Source organism: Centruroides vittatus, unplaced genomic scaffold (assembly GCF_030686945.1).
Source record: "Centruroides vittatus isolate TY-2023 unplaced genomic scaffold, ASM3068694v2 scaffold_769, whole genome shotgun sequence".
In the NCBI taxonomy this organism is placed as follows: Eukaryota; Metazoa; Arthropoda; class Arachnida; order Scorpiones; family Buthidae; genus Centruroides; species Centruroides vittatus.
In genome coordinates, this window is record NW_027122717.1 from 2,790,194 (window position 1) to 2,810,585 (window position 20,392).

The window sequence follows — 20,392 nt, forward strand, 5'->3', positions numbered from 1 at the left end:
AAAATATGCGTTAGTTCGGTTAGTCGAGTGTTTGGTTGTAGTGAGCGCGTAATGACGATCGGTCGATCAACCAGTCTGTCCACTAAAAATTGCATGTTAGCGCCTAGCTTAATGTAACGTATTTTTCTAGGTGGTAGGAGTTCCAGATTCGAGATTAGGAGAAGAACTTTGTGCTTGCATTCAGTTGAAACAAGGACATAAACTAAGCGAAAAAGATGTAAAAGAGTTCTGTAAAGAAAAGGTAAATTACATTATTTATTTTCAATAACATACTAGACGATTCAAATTGCAGTTACTCTACTCAACGTCTTCTGCAGAGAGGGAATTAATGGGCAAAACTTCGTTATTTTTTTTATTTATTTATTCAGACCATAGAGATGCGCGCTCCATGAAAAAAAAAAATAGTTTCAGAAATCACAATTAAAGATGGTATGTGAAGTCCGAGTTAGTTAGCATTTGTAGTCAACCGTAATTAACTTATTCAGGCATAGACACGCTTGACTACTGACAGGGATTTTAATGCAATTATAATGATTGAAAATCAGTGTGAGCAAATCATTGCTGCAATGAAACATACTGCTGCTAGAGGTACCGATATTTTCAGTGTCATACTGTTAATGTCAGAGAATGCGTTCATGGTTGAAATCAATTAACGTTAACTCCACATTATGAAACTATAAATAACTGGAAAGGAAAAGGCTGGTCAATCCCTGAAGCAGGTGTACAGGAAGTACAGGTGCGCGCAGCCTGGTGGTATTTGCGGGGAAGAACGAACATTTATCAAAGTATTGCATGCTGAGTTTATTTGTTTAAACTATATATAATTAAAGAGTAGCTGACAATAGAATAAAATTCGATGAAATTATACTTTTATATATATATTGTTATTAATTTCACTTTTATACGTTTGTAAATAGACGAATATTTGATTTCAACAGATGCACTTTACTTTATGTTTGGCTGCCTTAGAGATCCATGATGAGTAAAATAACTTATTAGTATTTTTGCTAATTCTTTTGGGGAAAGGATGGGAAATAGTGAGAAAATTTAAATAATGGAGAAACAGTAGATGTAAAGTGTAACTGTAAATGCTGTAAAGAAAAAAATGTAAAACGAGAAAAAATTTGTGTGAAATAACAGGCAAAGTTCTGTAATTTTAAAACACTACAGCTTTTATATGGAGTTTCTATCCATTGACTACTAATTTTCAAATCTTAACGTCACTTTTTCTAATAAGTTTTTTTTTAATTGAGGCCTTTTTTTTGCAAAAACAACAAGTTAAAATTGGGCAAAAATGTGTTTTTCATTGCATCTGGTAACCCTAATGATAGGTGACTTGCCCATGAAATATTATGAAACAACAGAAAATGCCAACAGAGATATTCTATGTGAAAGATTTTGAGATTTTACAAAAACAACACGTCAGCAAATATCAAGATTTATTCACAAAAACAGCACATGTCCCCAACAATTACTGTTTTTGTGAGAAAGATTGACTTACAAGATGACCAACTATATTAAAATGTATTCTGGATTGCAGTAACGTCAGCATCATATTGGTGAGTGTTTATGGCCAAGAAAGAAGAGGAAAGAAAATGTTATTTGATAAGACAAAGTTCATGGAATTAGCCACACAAACCACAAAAGGAAGGAAATAGTAATGTGTGTCGTGGCTCCTTGTGGGTGGCGAAAGTAACACCCATTTATTGAGTAAAAGTTGAATTTCAAATTAATAAAGATTGTAAAAGTCACTGATGATTAAGAAGCTGTTCAATTTCGTAACACACATTCTAGGCCATACAAAAACATTCTGATTGGATGCACCAGGAAGTGGATCAATGAGTTGACACTGCCAGAAGCATAAAAAGATCCAATACCTATACCGGACAAGAAACTTGTGAACTGCTTGAAGTTGTCAGTTTTCTTTCAGAAGGCAGAGAATAAGAACTTCTACGAATGTCTGTCAAGTGTTTTAGGTGATAAACAATATGTGGACATTGAAGAAGAAGACAACAGCAGTGGCTGCAAGATAATACGTGCAAAAAGTGAAAAAAGAACTGCAGAAATGAAGTTTCTGGAAAAGAACAGCATATGTCAGTTAGCAAAAATTTAATTTTGCTTGGGACCTGTCAAAGTCTATATTCCGACAATACAACAAAACCTTCAAAATAACCCACTGTTTTGGCAATGGGAGCAAAAGATGCAATGCAATATAATAGAAACGGTTTTTATAAATTTTTCTCAACAGTATTTCGACATGTGCTGTTTTTGTAAAAAAAGGCCTCAATTTTTAAATTTTTATGAGCTTTGATTTTTTTAATAACATGTTATACAAGTTTTATTTTGAATAGTCTTTAAGTTTTGTTGTTGTTATTTTTGTGTGTTAAGCCTCGTTTATTATTTCCGATCTATATGACCCGTATAGATCGAACTTAATGCTCTTTAGACGATTCACAAAATCGTCTAAGGCCTGCTGATGGTGTAAACGGCGAGAAGGGAAGATAATTTTCATTTGATTCACCTTGTACTGTACTGTACATGAAGGGATTCGATTAAATGTCCCTGCTATCTTCTTCTAAGTCCTCCTTCTAGCTCTCGCTAAGAGAGAAACTCATTTATTCATTTAATTAATTAAATTAATTAAACATCTGAATTATTTTACTAAAAGATTAAAATGTATTAAATATATTTTTCTATTTTTCAGATTAGTTATTTTAAAATACCAAGATATGTATTATTCTTTGAAGACTATCCAAAAACAGAAAGTGGAAAAATTCAAAAATATATTTTACAAAAAAAATGTATTAACATATTAAATTTATAAATATATACTGTATATAATAATTGTATTATAAAACTTATTATAATCAAGAAAATATAAATTTAATAAACAGTATATTTTATAATTTCATTTTTGTAAATTTCATTGTCAATATTTATAAAAATAATTACTCCACCTCTTTATTACAAATGAATTGGATTGATGGCAACACAGGCCATCGTAAAATTAAGACTTGCTACTGATTCTTGGGAGACGCATGACAAACCGATAGGTGGTGCAATTCGTGATGAGTAGCAAGGGAAAATTCATCCTTCATACACTTCACTCGCTCATGGACTGCACAACTTAGTCCTTCAAAAATTCTTCTACGACGTTCAGGATCACATACACCTACAATTATAGCATCCATCTTAACGATCTAGCTTCTCAAAATACTAAGAGACACAAAAAAAACAACACAGTTTACACTGTCACACCTCATGTACATGGACAACATAAAACTTTATGCATCCACAAAAAAACAACTTCATCAACTCTTACAAATCACACATTCATACACCAAAAACATACAAATGGAGTTTGGCCTAGATAAATGCAAAACACTTTACATAGAAAAAAAAAGTCTTGAAGAAAGATTTTGCATTTAGAAATAGCAATATTATTGAATGTATGGAAGAGGGCGTGTTCTACAAGTATTTAGGATTCCAACACGCCAAACTAATAAAACAAATAAAACAACGGATTAATTAAAGAATAGAAAGTAGGTTAAACGCTATTCTCAGAATAAAATTAAATGCAAAACACATATGTCGTCCCAGTACTCACATATTCTTTTGGAGTTATATATTAGACTCACACAGATCTCGAACAACTCCAAAGGAAAACAAGAACAACACTTACTAAGCATAAACAACATCATCCTAAATCCGCCACAGAAAGATTAACTCTTCCACGTAAAGATGGAGGACGTGGCCTGATTGACATAGTTAACTTTCACTACAAACAAATACAGTCACTGCGAGAGTTTTTCTACAGAAAGCAAGAAAAATCACAGTTAAATAAAGCAGTAACATTAGCAGACTCAAATAACCCACCATTAAATTTACACTCACAACATATGAACACGACACAAGATAAAAAAAAATAATCGTGGGTTCAAAAGGCACTCCATGGAAGGCATCCTACTACCTGGTCTAGGATTTTGACAAGAAAACTTTGTCAAACAGCTGGGTAACTAAGGGATACCTCTTTGGGAAGACGGAAGGATTTTTGAATGCCATACAGGATCAGGTCATAAATACTAAAAACCACAGAAAACACATACTCAAAGATGCAACACTTACAAATGACACATGCAGAAAATGTCACATCATTCTAGAAACTATACAACACATCACTTCTGGTTGCAAGCTCTTGGCACAGACAGATTATTTACTTAAAATAATCAAGTAGCAAATATAATACACCAAGAGCTTGCAAAGAAACACAAATTAGTAGACATCCACAAACTATACTACAAATACATCCCACAGACAGTATTGGAAAACAACACGCACAAAATGTACTACGACAGAACCATAAAACAATTTACCACAACAGACCAGACATCACACTCATTACAAACAATAAAATCACATACATTATAGACATATCCATTCCAAACACTCACAATATACACATGCACTGAAAAAGTCAGCAATAAACGGAATTCGCCCAGGAAATAAGGCATCTGTGGAGGATGGATAGGGTGCTTATTGTACCTGTCGTTCTCTCTACAGGTGTCATACCATACACACTACACAAAAGCCTGGGAACATTACAGTTGAATAGAAATACATACATCACACTACAGAAGGCCACTATATTAAATACGTCATATTATTAGGAAATTCCTGAATACAGACACACACACTGATACACTTCAAATTTTTTGTTTTGGTTACTATGCTTTGACTCTGACCCGGCATAGTTCACAGCCACCGGTTCAACGGAGTATAACTCACTAAAACCAACATAATAGTAATCAAGGGAAAAAAGAAATGTTCCGAAAGTTGTAGGCTTATTTTTGCTCATTACTTTTTCAAGTTCGTGTTTTTTCCAGAGTTTGTTCTGAATTTGTTATTCAGAAAATTGACAACCCTAACTTACATCCCCGACACACACACATATGCAAACACATTTGAACGTTTGTTTTACATTTTTGGATTCATAAAATTTCAAACCGTCCAGAGGGATTCAAAATTTGACCGATTACCATTTTTTGACAGCCGAGAAGAAAAATGCTCTTAATAAGTGAAATCAGAACCTATTGTATTGTACACTAGTCTTACAATTGATAAAGCAAAGAATTGTTTTAATCTGGTGTAGACTCATCAGATTATAGTTTAAACTTTGATATTTAGACTATAATCTGGAAATTATTGTGCTGATTAATGTGAGAAAATCACGTGGGTCTCACCGATAAGATTTCCAAGTTTTCTCCGTTGTTATTGATTAAACGGATCAAAAAAATCAATCACAGTGAACTAACTTCTTTGATGCGTTTCGTACTCGACTTTTTATATTAAAAAGTTAGTCTACTTGTAAAATAGATAATGTGGCATTGCTCCAGAAAAATTCTAAAATTAAAATATAATGTAAGAAATCATAATTATTTCAGGTAAGCTAGTAAATATGAAATAATTTTCAAGATAACACTACTAATAGTAAATATCAATAACATGGTTATTTATATGGTTAGAATTACATTGCCATAGAAATGATTATATATATAAATTTAGAGAAAATATATTTTTTTACGTTTTAAATTTAATAGTTTCTCATGTTTATTACAAGATGAAGCATAAACATCTGATAGGTTTGGTTTGGTTTATTTGTATATGGTAAAGCAACACATGGACGATCTGCCGAGAGAAAATGTCTTCCGGGAGATCTTTTATGGAAAACTTGCCCCTATTTAACCCTAACCAGTAGTCAAGCGAATAACACTACTAAAGGCCGTGTGTTTGCGTGTCACAACGGGCTGACCACGTGGACTTTTTACGTGTCAGGATTTTTCACGTTCCTAAAACCTAAATAGGGACCAATTTCTCACAGAACTCTTCTCCGGAAGCATTTTAAACAATTTATAGAATTTTATAGAATACAGTCAAACCTTGGGTTTCGAACGCCTCGCTTTTCGAATAATTCGGTTTACGAACAAAATTTTGAATTCATTTTTGCCCCGGTTGCCGAACAAGCTACTCGGCAGAGCTGGCCACCGATGGTCAATTTCCTATACTTCCTATGTTAAAGAAAGTCGACGGCTGGACCAATCAACGACAGCACTACCCATTCAGAAGTTAGGGACTAGAGAACGTCTCACGTCACGATACATTTTATCGATGATGTTGCTATGTAAATTACATTTCATTGTGCATGCGGGAAAGATACTACCGGTATTTTCGTTTTTCGGTATACCCAGAATGAAATTTAAATCAAATTAATGAATAAAACCGCGTTAATCTCTTTTACATTGTCTCTAATGGGAAAATTTGTTTCGGTTTTACAACAAATCCGTTTTTCGAACAACTTTTAGGAACGAATTAAATTCGAAACCCGAAGTTTGACTTTATATTTTAACAAGATAAATTTTGTCTTAGCAAGTAAAATTTTAAAACTAGATTAAATAAATTTACTTTTAAATAATAAGAAAAACAATAGAATCCGATAAATACTTAATGTTATAGTGGACTTCTTACCTTAACTTATCAATTAAATATTATTTTCATAAAAATAAATTTTACTTTTAATTTAAACATACGAATAACATCACAAAAATGACTAAACTGAAGTGCGGTGTCAAAGGAAAGTGAGCAAAATTACATAGAATTTAATTATTTGGTAAACAATAATTTCGGCTGTTAAATTAAATCAATCAGCCCACTAAATGCTTAATTTTGCCTAACTGTTTTTGGTATACTTTTCGTATGACCACCATTGGCAGAATGAACACTGGTCGTGGGTTCTCGTTTGTCCAAAAGGCTGGCTGCTTGGAGCATTCACCTGTCTAATATCTTAATAGGAGCCCATAGAAAGTTATATCGGGAGGCTCTCTTCTTCTTGGAAATCATCTATGTATTGCGTTGCAATATCTCATCAAACCAAACTATAATTTTCATGGGTGGGCTGGATCCCCACTTAGAGGCCTGGAATAAACCCACCTATTATCTTTATGACAAGAAGCGTAAAAAACGTCTTTTTCAAATTTTATCCAATACTACAGCGTATATAGCATATAATAAGTAGGTGTTTTTAAATAGAGTTTAGATGTCATTGTTTTATTGTTATTATTATTATATTAAATTCTAAATAGACAAATGAAGGATACCGTTATCAGTTTCAGCTTTTTTAAAAGTGAATCTCTTCCATTTGACCTTAACACATTTTTTTTCTAGTGTTTTCTTCACGTAAACAAACTGAACACAATACTATCGAACAGAGTTATCCTTGATAAATTACGATAATAAGAATCTATTTATGATTCTTGAGATAAATAGCTTCATTTTTATACCATATTTAAACTATAAAGTAGTTATTTGTTGATGTGACTGAAAACAATTTTAAAAATTCAACAACGAGTTGTGTAACTTTGCCGGCAATAAAGCTAAAATTGTATGTTGCACTATATGTTATGGGATTTTATTTTTAAAACTTTTCATATTATTAATTATTATAAAATGGCAAACCGTTTAATTTTGAGGAAAGTAATAGATTTTATAAATAAATAAATAAATGCTAATAAGGAGTAAAATCTTTATTATGTCCGATCCTACTCGAGATTTGAACGATTAACCCCCATACTCTATCTCCTCATTCCCTAGACCTTTAACTACCAAAATTTAACATCAATGATCCTAACACTCAAACATCTCAGTAAAATCTCTGACATTTTCGACAAAAGGCACAGAAGTTTTAAGCTTCAAATTGGGTGAACAAAATCGTGTCACACACACACACACACACACACACACACACACATATATATATATAATATATATACATTGACATTCATACATACAGGAAAAATAACTTTTTTGCATTTGAGAGGTGTATTTTTTTACCTATCGCAATACATTCCCTCTGTTATATATGTCAGCCGGGAAAATAAAGCTAAGTTCTACAGTAGATATGTGTTATTATCGGATAAAAATATGCATGACATAAATACAGTCTGAAAATCTTGCATTCGAATTGTGGATTTTAATAATATTTTTCCAAATTTTTCTTCTGCAAACAAAATTTATTAATGTTTGAAGAAAAAAGATTAAAACGTAAAAATAAAAGAAAACATTAATAAAAAACTAATGATAAATAAGTTATTTCATTTTTCATTATACAAATTAAAAATAAACAAAAGTAAGTTTAATCAAAGGTCATCTGGTGTAATTGAACAATAGATTAATTTGTCATATTAATGATAATTATCATATCATATCCTTTATCTGTGTCCTTTATGTGTGTTTAAAACGTCTTCTTCAATACCGATAATAATGTCTATTTGACATACCGGTGTACTTAGACAAAACTAATGCTCCTATAATATTAAGTTTCTACACATGATAACTGATAACGTACGACCAAGAATTCTACCTGGCACTAGAAGATTTGGTTGTGTTAAATAAATCGATAACAAGTTATTTCGATAACTGAGTTATTTCGATAACAAACACGAACATGTTGATGCTGTTGGTACCAACTCGCTCAATGAGAACATTCAAGTTCATGACACGTGACACTCAAAACACATTCGTATTACTACTCACAAAACTTGAGAGCATAAAAGGTTCAATGAGCAAAATTTATGTTTATTTAGATACTTAAACAAAAACAATATTTACGTAAATTTTAATTTTACAAAATTCCACTACGTAACACAAATTTCACTTTTCAAATTAAATTTTAAACATTTCATGTTTACAAGGGAAACATTTCTGTGCACGATTTCAGTAGATCTTTGCTTTACAACTCCATGCTTTCGTAATGGCATGATTTTTTTTTATTAGAATTATAATTAAATATTGTATTTTATGTTGTTCTTAAACCTACGTCACTTCGTATTCACCGTAAAATATTTCTTTACAATTTATAACAATGCTTAGCAAGAAAGTTGCTAGCAATAGAAGTGAAGTGAAACATCAGCAAAAATATCCAAATCAAAACTATAGGAAAATAATGCAGATAGAATATACAACTGTACTAAAATTGAAGATATTGACGTAGTTCGGATATGTTAAAAGAATACAAAAGAAGAAAGTACAGTAACACAAACTTTATTATGATATTTTCTTCCGTGAAGAGAATACTATACAAAAAGTTTTAAAATAAATGTCATAGAAAATAAAAAAAAAGACCTAAATACACGTAGATGGGTGGATAAAAGAAAAATACGGAGGAAAGAAAGAGAATTGGCAGCAGGAGCGACCGTACATTGGAAAACTTGAGACACGTGCCACCCTCTTTTCGTCTCGGTTGCCCTTTTCCTAATCCTCATTGGGGTCCCAAACAACAGGAATTCGTGACTTCTAGCCTATTATGCAAATATAAATGAAACTAATGAACGGTATTTGTTTATTGACCAATGTAACTTCGTCGTATGCTGACCAAAACCTCATTTCTTGTTTTCGAGGCCAAGTTAGCCCCGAGTGCAACCAACGTCACCTTGTGGAAGCGCTGATCCGATGTTGAATCATAGAGTTTAAAGTTCCTTGCGTAATGTACGATGCTCTTTTTCATATCTTATGGAAATCCCCATTTTTATAGTTTGCGACTAAAACGCCGCTGGTTGGAGGAATAAAATAAATGGATTGTTTTGATGTATAAAGTAACGCAGCACACGTGCAACTGCCAAACTCCCATTGAAAGTCCTTCCGGGAGAAGGATTTTAAATCAGAAACCGATCTTTATTTAGGTGTTAGACACAAAAAAAAAACCCGGAAAACTCCACATGGTCAGCGCGTTTTATTGCGGACTGATGACGTTCAGTTTTTGCTGCGGCCAGTTTTCAGTGATTTTAACTACTTGGCCACACTTAAATAATTAGAAACTAAATATAAAGTGTATGGCTGTCATTTGATTTAATGATAGCTATACACTTTATATTTTGTTTCATGGTTATCTTTCATCCAAATCAGGGTGAAAGATAACCACGTTAACACGAAAATTAACATAAAAGTTGTTTGCAAAAATTGACAGCATCATATAATAACAAAAAAAAATTCTATATAGAAGTCACTATGCATTTCTTTGTTATTGGGATGACAAAGAAAAATATTGAAGAAATGTTGAAGAAGTGTTAATGCTCGATGGCATGTTACTGGATATGATGATGTTTTCTTCATAAAATTTATTGACATTACAGTAATAATTAGAGACATTATCTTCATAAAGAAATTTATCCCTATTGACAAATAAGCATAGCCTCGTCTAATCATTTTCAAAAGAAACAAATTTTTCTATTTTGGAAGCTCTTGTTAGGATAAAAGAAATATATTTTCTTTTCAGATCGATAGTCACGACAGTGATTCCGCATCAAGTGAAAAAGTCACTGGCCGACATATACAGGAATCAGAGTTGCCGATTTTCAGGGGTCAATTTCTCCGCCCTCAAACGTTTATAGTAAATCGGAATATCTCGTTGGAAAAATAATTATTTTCCTATGCAAATTGTTAGATTTTTTTAATAAAAAGATGGTCGAAATATAAGCAATCAAAAGGTAAAAAAAATTGCCATAAAAACTGCATTTTCTTCTTTTCTTCATCCTGCACTGCAGACGCTTCTAGAGAAAAACCTATTGGATCTTGAAAGCTCAAATTTTAAACTTAATCCTTTCTCGTTATCAGTGAGGTGCTGGCGAAAATCTTCCGGGTCTTTACGGTGTTCCCTGTAGAGTTGTTTAACTTTTATCGCTTAATTTTTATACTCGTAAGGATAAAATTGCATTAAAATAAATCATTTTTATTCAAAATGTTATTCAAAATAACAAAATTTCAAATTTACGTAAATTGAATTAAGTTCATCTGATATAGTAATATAGACAATACAGTAGAGCAGGGGTCGGCAACCTTTTTTGGCTGCGGGTCAAAATTAACCAAAATGTGTGTATTAAGAAGACGTTAAGAAGTCGGGCATTTTAATTTTAAAACTTTTTGGTGAATAATAAGATAAATTTTATTGAGAAAATTATTACAATACGCTTTAAACTTTAAACATAAAAATTAAAATTATAATTCTAATTATTATAAAAACAAATAAACTTTATTTTTCTCTTCGATATCAATGGCTCTCCTGATACTGAACTTGTGACGTCAGTTTAGTCAAATCTGGCTTATAGTTAGTCATCTTAAGACGAATACAAGCATATGAATTTTCGGTAGTTAAGCTGCTCCTGTTCTTATTTAAAATAAATTTCATTACTTGCTCACATTTATAAGTTGAACCGAATGCGGACAAAATGGCAAAGCCAATTTTTTTCAGAGACGAATACTTCGTAGGAAGTGATACTCAACACGTTGATATCATGAAAAGATTATAATCTGATTTTTCCAATAATTTTTCTTGGAATCTGGAACACTATCAATCAGTTGTTATGGAAAACAATTTACTTTTAAATCCAATATTTACCCCATTTTTGAAATTAGTAAACTCTTGTACTTGACGAAAAATGTCAGTGCCTTTGGTCGTGTCATTCATAGAAGCAAGACCGCAAAGTTCTTCATTGACTTTTAAACAATTTATTGATGCATATCTAATAACAACTGCAAGCCTACCCATACTATTTACACTGGTACTTTCATCGAGTGCAATGCTAATTACATCACTAGATAAGAAATCATTTTTGACCTGTTCATCAACATTTTCGGCTGTATCTTCAATGCGACGCTCAACTGTTCAAGCTGACAATGGCATCTCTTTAATTCTCTGAATGATTTGCTTTTTTTATTTGCGAAGTCATTAAATAAGTGTTCGGAACAATTTATAAATGTGTTTTTCAAAAATTCGCTGTCTGTAAACGGTTTTCCGTTGGTACCAATGGTAAGAGCTGCAACAAAACTGGCAGATGTATGTGACCGCAGGGTCGGTGCCTCTTTGGCACCCCATCAGGATGACACCACTGTGTCTTATACCGAAAGACACAGAAACCGTTACGTTCTCGCGCAAGCGGTCGCGTATGTAGTATTTTAGATTCGGAATGGAGACGGAAGGAGAGTTCCGGAAGAAGTGCGCTCCACAAGGTTATTCATTTAACAAATATCCGCTTATTCAGTCTATGTACAGAGTTATTTACAGAGGCTAACCCTAATAAAGAGTGAAAGGAATCGGAGCAGTTCGAGAAAGAGAGTTTACAAAACTTTCGCGCGACGACAAATACTTGGAGTCCAAGTAGGTCCTCGTTGAAGGATTCCCGTGGAGGTTGAGGGAGGTTGAGTTCAGGAGTTGGCTAGAGTTCAGGTGCTAGTCCACGTAGGGTTCAAATGTTAATCCAGGTTTGGGTCTCTTCCACGCGCTAATCCAGATTTGGGTTAAGGATGGCGATGGCGGGATGCACACACACACACACATACCGAAAGGTTCACGACTGGTGACGAAAAAGTCTCGATCGTCATCGTTCCCTAATTTTTATACGGGGGTCTTTGTTGGGTTTTTTCTATTACTTCATTCGGAGTTTTAGTATTTTAGGCCCAATTACCGAGTTTCACCCGTTGAGTCAAACAGACACATTTAATGTGTCACTCCCAACAAGGAACTAAGTCCGTGGGAAAAAGTTTTAATTGCCGAACTAATCAGTAAATTTTAGTGATGTAACGAATAGTACATTCGGCCTCAGGCCGAAAGCCAAATATTCGGCCAAACTATTCGGCTTGATTAACGCACGTACGAAAATTGGCGCGCAAACCGCATTACGGCAAGGATCGCGCACCCTGCTCTCTATTGGCCCGCTGTCACTACGATTTTTTCTTCTAGTAGGTCTAAATTATTTAAATTAATTAATTAAATTATAATTATTAAAGTTAATATGAGATGAAGCCTAACATCTATCTCTAGTGCCAAATTGGTTTATAATTTATGTAATAGCCGTAAATAGCTCGATATGATTCGGCAGTTGTTGGTATTTAGATGTAAGTTACAATTTATAAGTTATTTTATTTGCAATCGATCTTTTTAACTCTTTAATTAAGCACAAAAATTTTGTTTTTACTACGTATTTGTAGACTGAATAGCACCTTAAAGATATACTTTAGCGGGGAAATATGGTCTAGTTTCTCCCCAGTTGTAGAACAGTTCAAATATATTATTGGGGGGGTTTCTATTTGTAAAGTTTTGTGATATTTTGTTGCTATTGTTTTTGTCAATATTTTAGAAATTAACATGATTTCAAATGTTATCTTTTGCATATAATGAGAAATGCTCATTCTTTGCTTTATATATAAAATAAATTATATATTAGTTACTCATCTTCTAGAAATAGATAAATAATTATTTCATTACGAAACTTATAATTACGAAACGATATTTTAAAATGATTTACGAAACGTTTTATTGAAACTTATAATCCATATAACTTATTGAAACGTTTTAAAATATCGTAAAAAATATTAAAATATACGCGAATACGAATATAACGTAATTACCTAAACAATAACATTAATGCCCAATACATTCTAACTTACACGCCATCAATGCCATAAGATATCGGGCTAGATAAAGGCTATAATATTATTTAATTACGAAATAATTTAATACTAGAGTTAGATGTTATTTCTTATTAACTTTAATAATTATAATTTAATGTTCAGCATTAAATTATAATTATAAGAATGACCCATATTTTGGTAGGATGCCAAAGCAAAACGAGGCATTTTGGATGCGATCTTCTTCTAACGACATTTGCTTAAGGAAAGAAAAAGAAAGCAACCAATGAAACTACATGACTTCATCGCAAAAACCAAAAATTTCAGAAGAGCCAGGACGTTCGTCACAAAAAATTAACTTTACATTTTTGTGCGCATATGTTTATGTTTTATTTAAAATATATTATTAGGCAAAAGTTTATATAAAAATAACTTAAAATGATAGTAAAATTGCTTATTTTTTGGTCGCGTGTTTCCCTAACCCTATTTACTCTGTGTTAAAATGGTCTCGTTTAACGCTGTTTCGCTTAGCGCTTTGTCGTCTAGGAACGCATCCCCCGCGTTAAGCGGCGTTTTACTGTATTAGTTTTGATTCACTAAAATTTTTAAACATTTAAATAACAAATCAATGAAAATGTTAATTGTTTATAAGACGTTTATACTTTTCAATTTCAATAATATAAAAATTCATTTTTTAGAAATTATTCTAGACAAATATCTAACCAAACGAGAGCAAGTTATTGGCACACTCGCGGAGGTTTTACTTTTTCTAATGCCACTCTCGGCGATGTAGTAGACACAGCGGCTGATAAATATGGAGACAGCGTGGCCATTTCTGTACCATTTCAAAATATAAATAAGACATTTACACAGTTTAAACAAGAAGTGAGTATATTTCTAAAATACATTTTTAGTTTACTTTAATTTTACAAAGTTTAAAATTTGTTTGATTTAAGATTAATAACGTAACTATTTACATTCTGATCGCGCGAGGAAGGCACTTTAGAGAAATGCGATGATATCAAGTGAAAAAAATTCATTTTTACAAATAGATATGTTTAAGATTTAAAACAGACGGCTGGATGGCCGATGTGTAAGGTAGCATTTTCTGCCCTGGAGGATTTATGATAGAATACGGACGATTCTGAAAACTCCAGGAATTTTTCATGTGGCGGTTGGTCCGGCTATATCTGACTCGTCCCATTGTGGGCCTGGCCGAACCCACAATGGGCCTGCTAGAAAAAAAGGCTATCTTTAGTGCGGCGAAAGTTGAAAGACTCAAAAATTAAACAGTAAAATACAAAACAGAATACGATCTAATACTAAGTAATTTTTTTCTACATAATAATTATTAATATTCTTTTCTATTCTACTTCTAACTTGGAATCGGCAACAAAATACTTCTAAAGCAGTAACCGTCGTATGATTGGTTTCAAGCAGCAGAATCAAATCTAGAGAAATACTGCTATTTATCAATAACCAAATATAAAAGGATTGACATTAAAAGAATGTTCCTGGATTGATGACAACATCAATCCAGGAATATCAAGCTAATATACTATTCTTGCTATATATGTTAAAATAAATAAGTATGAAGCCGGATGACCGAGGCGGGTAACGCGTCATCTAACTCGGCCATCCTCTTTGTGGGCGACTCGGTAGTGAGATTTAATTGATCCGGCATAAGCTATAGGCCTACTTACTACAGTTGTTGGCTTTATGGGATAGATCAATGCCAAGTGAAATTGAAAGAGGACTTTTATGAAAAACCGGTTCCTATTTAGGTGTTAGACGCGTGAAAAAAACCTAGAAAGCTTCATGTGTCCAGGCCGTTGGTCGCACGAAAACCCGCTACATAACATCAGTGTTCGATGCTTTTTTACACTGGTCACGGGTGTACTCCCTAAACAATAACAGACTAATATGTCTGTCGATAGCTGTCGTCAGATGTTTCCCTCACGTTTACAGGCTAATTGATTGCACTTCAAAATGTCATTATTCGTAGCTAAACTTAAGACATAAAAATCATTTATAGATGATTTACACGAACTACGCACATGATTGAAGTCTTGCTTAAACGTAGGAAAAGTTTGAATGTAAATATTTCATATTGAGCAGTACTTTATAAAAAATTCTGTACGAATTTTATGACATTAATTTTTTATTTTCAGGTCGATCAACTTGCTGCTGGTTTGATTGGATTAGGTTTTCAGAAAAACGATCGAATTGCAATTTGGTCTCCAAATAATTACGAATGGATCCTCTCGAAATTTGCCGTTCTTAAAGCAGGATTGATTCTAGTAATTGGATATTTATTAATAAATGATTAATTTTTTTATTTTGATTTTCTAAACTCTTTTCTTCCTGTGGGAAATAAAAGGGCTTTTCTACCGTTTTAATCGTGATACGGCAATAGGCAGATCGGTTGGTGAAGAACAGAAGCCCACATATTTCGGTCAGACTATTTCATTCTGAAAAATTCTTGCGGTTTTCGACCCGCTGGAATTCGAATACGGCTCCCCGGAGGAGTAGAGCCGCTGGCTAACACCTCAAATAATGATATGATTAAAAATATAGCAAAACAATTGTGATCACATTATTTCTGATTATTAATTTGAATATTTTCAATGATCTTTGTAGGTGTGCCTAAATCCTGCATACAGAGCTGCTGAATTGCAACATACTCTTAACAAAGTAAATATATTACTTTAAATAAACAAATAAAACATTAAGTTGATTACTATCAATTATAAAACAAGAAATAAAATATTTTCAGGTGCAATGTAAGGCTATTATCATGACTAAAACTTTTAAATCAGAAAATTTATATGACATAATTTGTGAAGCGGTGCCCGAGATCCCTAACTCCGATCCGTCTCAAATACGTTCACAAGAGTAAGAAAAGTACTTCATTTTTATTTATTAAATAAAATGAATTTTTTTTTTCGTTTAAACTCACGAATTCCTGAAATCATCGAGCCAATTGTTTTTCTTTGCGTTTGTTTGTTCAATTAAGTTATGACAACGCGACACTTGGGAGATCCGCCTAGAAGAATGCTTTCCGGAAGTCCTTTTAATGGTAACTGGCCTCTATTCAGGTATTACAGACGTGGAGAAAACCCGGTAAACTGCACATGGCCAGCCCGTCCTGACGAGGTGCAAACAAACACTTGACGAGGTCCCAGTGTTCAGGGAATGGAACCGCTTGGCCACTGGCGGGCCGTTTTTCTTTCTGAATTAACTCTTTTAAATCATTATGCACCGAAATCCAAATTCAATTACTCGGGGACGTCTAGAAGAGAACAAAGTATATTAGGCTACTTCATTTACTTCCTTTAATACAATCATTTAATTTGCTTTAGACCCATAATATGATCTTTACCTTCCGGGCGACTCTGCAATTACAGCTCGCCTTTTAAATTGCTCCTGTTGAATAATTAATCATCAATGTTTTAAACTATGGATGAAATTTAATACTCTTTGTTCTTCTACGCAATGATCATCTCTTAAGCCCAACGATCAACTTTAAACGATCAGGAAATCTCTTTAAAGTTTAAAATGTTTAACTCTCCACTCGGTCGCTGCAAAACACGTATCATATGAAACTGAATGAGCTCTTAGTTTCTGTACATAACTGCTTACAGTTTACACCATTATTTTTTCTGTTTATTGATAACGTAAGTTATTCTTCGATTAATTAAGGAAAAGTTGAAGTATGAAATACAGTACATTCATGGTTAATTACAGAGAATTCAGAATTATAGACAAAATTTCGTTCATTTTTAAATAAAATGTCTCATTTCGTTCTTTTCTATAATTTCAGAGTGAGAAGTCTTCAAAACATAATCACATTTACAAATGAATCTTTACCGTAAGTAACATCCACTAATTTTTGTTAATTTGAATACAAATACACTTTAACATTTGGTTATTGATAACACAAAAATTATTTTATTAAATACCTGATTTAGAGTGCATTATATAATAATTTATTCAGTAAATATTTATTATAAGAAATTTAACTTAATGAATTTTTTCTTTTTAAATTTAACTCATTACAGAGGAACGTATAAGTTGAAAGATATACAAGAAAATGATGGAAGTGAAAATAGAAAAATTTTTCACCAAACACGGAAAATAATCCAATTTGATGATCCCTGCACTATCATGTTCACATCGGTTTGTATATTTTATCGCATTATTTTACATTATTATGATTTTCAGGGTTAGCATTAGGATATCCAGGCTTCAATCCGAAAACCCTGTACTCTCCTTATAATCTAAACATTTTCGTCCTTTTAAACTTGGCGTATTTATTGCATATGTTCTATATTAATGACAATGTCGAATACGTCATTTTCGGAAAGAGTGGCATCACATTCAATGTTCTTCGAATGGTTCTTTGCTCGATTGTCACTCTCTCTAGAAAAAAAAAGGATTGAAGAAACCAATATGCGTTCGCCATTTAATTCGTATTATTCGGAAATATAAATGATTTATTTATATTTTCGTGGGGGTGGGATAAGATTTTCTATTCTATATTTTTATATTAAATGTTTGTGTGTTATTAGTTTTCCTTGTCAAAATGTTAATACACCGAGACCCATTGACTCGACCCTCTGTGTACTGAGCCACTTCTACCATACTGCGTTACATATATACTAACGAAGTTGAGGCCGAAGTTTTAAACGCGAAAACGTGTACGTCTGACGTTTAGCGCCGCTTTCCTGTAAGCCTAAAAGTTTGACAATGGTGTTTGGAAAGTCAGTGGAATCATGCTCGACATTCCAAGCACCATTGTCAAACTTCTTGGCTTACAGGAAACCGGCGCTGAACGTCCGACGTACACGTTTTCGCGTTTAAAACTTCGGCTTCAACCTCGCTATTATATGTATGAATGTCTTTACGTTAAATTAATAATGCATATAAATTTATATCATCAATCTATTAAAATTAAGTTATTAACAGTAAAAATTTATTTATAATGAACTTTAATAATAATGCATTTATTGATCTATATCTTACCACTATATTCAACATAATTTTTTGAATTTAAATTTTGATTCAGTAAAAAACTTTTGACTTTTATCATCACTTTAATTAATTTTAAAAATATTCGTTAAATTACATTAAATGTTTGTATTAGTTAAAATATACTGACATACATTTTTTAAATAAAATGAAAGGGTACAACAGGTAGTCCAAAAGCCGCTACATCCAGCCATTTTCAATTAGTGAACAGTTCAATTGCTTTTGCAAGAAAGATGGGAGTCGATACAGAGGTATAAAAGTAATTTTATTTTAAAAGATTTTGCTATATTTATGTACAATTAACAATAATTTTATCGATGTACTTGTTAGCATGTGGTACTTTGCTTGCAAGTGCCACTCTTTCATGCCTTTGGTTACAGTGTGGGACCATTGATGACGTTGCAGCTTGGAGGAAAATGTGTTGTCCCTTCGGAGGTCTTTCATACTCCTTCTTCTCTGAAGAGCATCCAGAATGAAAGGTATTACATACTTGAGTATATCATAGGATTTATTTTTCAAATTTATATATATAATTACATTTGAGACGTTATATGAAATGCAGGTGTACGTTAGTGTATGGAGTTCCGACAATGTATTTTGATATGTTAAAACATCTCTCCGATTCAAATTATGATCTCAAAAGCTGGAAAAAAGGTAGAATTATAAAATATTTATTTTTAAATCTTTAAATAATGTCGTTTGAAAAAGTAGGAATTCTTTTAAAAAGTATTTATGTAAACGCTAATATTAATGTGAAATGCGGAACTGTTATTGAAAAATTGATTTTTTAGGTTGTTTTCAAAAATGAAACAAATGATTTTCCTAGTTCATTGAAATCTACAAAGATAATCAGGAACATTTAGCATAATATTTATAGAACTCCATCAAAAATGATACAAGATTCTTTTTATCTAAATAGCGAAACGACAGTTTACATAAAAGAAAATAATTAAAAATATATTATTTAGCATTTTCTTGAAATTTCTTATTAGGGTCATAACCAAATGGTTTCATTGGAAAAGGTTTATTACACAATGCATTAAAATATTTACATCATATCATTTTCAAAGGAAACTTCTACAGCTGCACATTTAGTATCATCTTGTAAAAGCAGTTCCGGAACACAATTTTTGTATAGTCTTTCAGGGATTTATTTGCTGTGACTTCTATTACTGCTGATGATTGAACCTGTAACCATTTAATTTCTGTTTTATTTTAGAAAAGAGATACAAGTTTGCAGAGCAATATGGAAACAGTAATAAAATTTTGGAAGCAGTGTAATATCCTCTAAGTCATATATCCGTTAACCAGAAATGATCAATGGACTGAAATTCTCATAGTGTGAAGGACGCAGTTTGTTTTTTCCACAAATCAACTCTCACTTTTGTCGTACAACTTTACGCAGACAGATGAAAATTTCAATATATCTTTCCTTGTTTGTAATGTGACTTTCCACTTGAAGGATCCAATCAACAGAAAAGGCTGATACAATGGTTTATACAATGATACAATATAAAACATAAAATAGTTTATAGAAGCCATTGCTGTTATAGATTGCTGTGGTATCAAACAAAGTATCGTATCATAGTATAAAGACGATTGATACATAATTGGTGCAATCAAATTAACCATGAAATTAGTAAAATGCCCTAGGGTTTCTTTGGAAAATATCAACTTCGTTGTAAATCCGCACAGCTGTCTTTTAAACATTTCATTTGAATATTAAGGATTATAATGAATCTCCTGTGAATGCAGTCAGTACCTTAGCTGTGTTACAATACTTAGCATAATGATAGTTGTCCACAGTGAGAACAGCAGGAAATACGCCGAAGACAGTAATGAGGGACATGTGCAATTTATGTAGCATATGTTTAAATATGGCTATGATCAATCTATCATTTAATATTAC

General features: G+C 32.5%; 2 protein-coding genes across 4 annotated transcripts in view; both read left to right on the forward strand.

The window, feature by feature from the left end:
• The window catches only part of LOC136989905 (medium-chain acyl-CoA ligase ACSF2, mitochondrial-like), a 31,108-nt gene extending 28,253 nt beyond the window's left edge, over positions 1-2,855 (forward strand). For 2 of the 3 annotated variants that reach the window (XM_067288208.1, XM_067288209.1), the window contains 2 exons: positions 131-241; positions 2,705-2,855. In XM_067288208.1, the coding sequence (XP_067144309.1) occupies positions 131-241; positions 2,705-2,824 (231 nt within the window). In that variant the 3' untranslated portion in view covers positions 2,825-2,855. Of the gene's footprint in view, positions 1-130; positions 242-2,704 lie in introns of those variants that run through there. The other variant, XR_010882972.1, reaches the window with a different exon arrangement.
• A 2,462-nt stretch (positions 2,856-5,317) lies between these two features.
• The window catches only part of LOC136989845 (medium-chain acyl-CoA ligase ACSF2, mitochondrial-like), a 34,517-nt gene continuing 19,442 nt past the window's right edge, over positions 5,318-20,392 (forward strand). The window contains exons 1-10 of the mRNA XM_067288129.1: positions 5,318-5,441; positions 14,151-14,337; positions 15,624-15,752; positions 16,093-16,146; positions 16,229-16,347; positions 17,276-17,323; positions 17,514-17,631; positions 18,639-18,734; positions 18,814-18,962; positions 19,046-19,137. Coding sequence (XP_067144230.1) covers positions 5,377-5,441; positions 14,151-14,337; positions 15,624-15,752; positions 16,093-16,146; positions 16,229-16,347; positions 17,276-17,323; positions 17,514-17,631; positions 18,639-18,734; positions 18,814-18,962; positions 19,046-19,137 — 1,057 coding nt within the window. The 5' untranslated portion in view covers positions 5,318-5,376. The remainder of the gene's footprint in view (positions 5,442-14,150; positions 14,338-15,623; positions 15,753-16,092; positions 16,147-16,228; positions 16,348-17,275; positions 17,324-17,513; positions 17,632-18,638; positions 18,735-18,813; positions 18,963-19,045; positions 19,138-20,392) is intronic.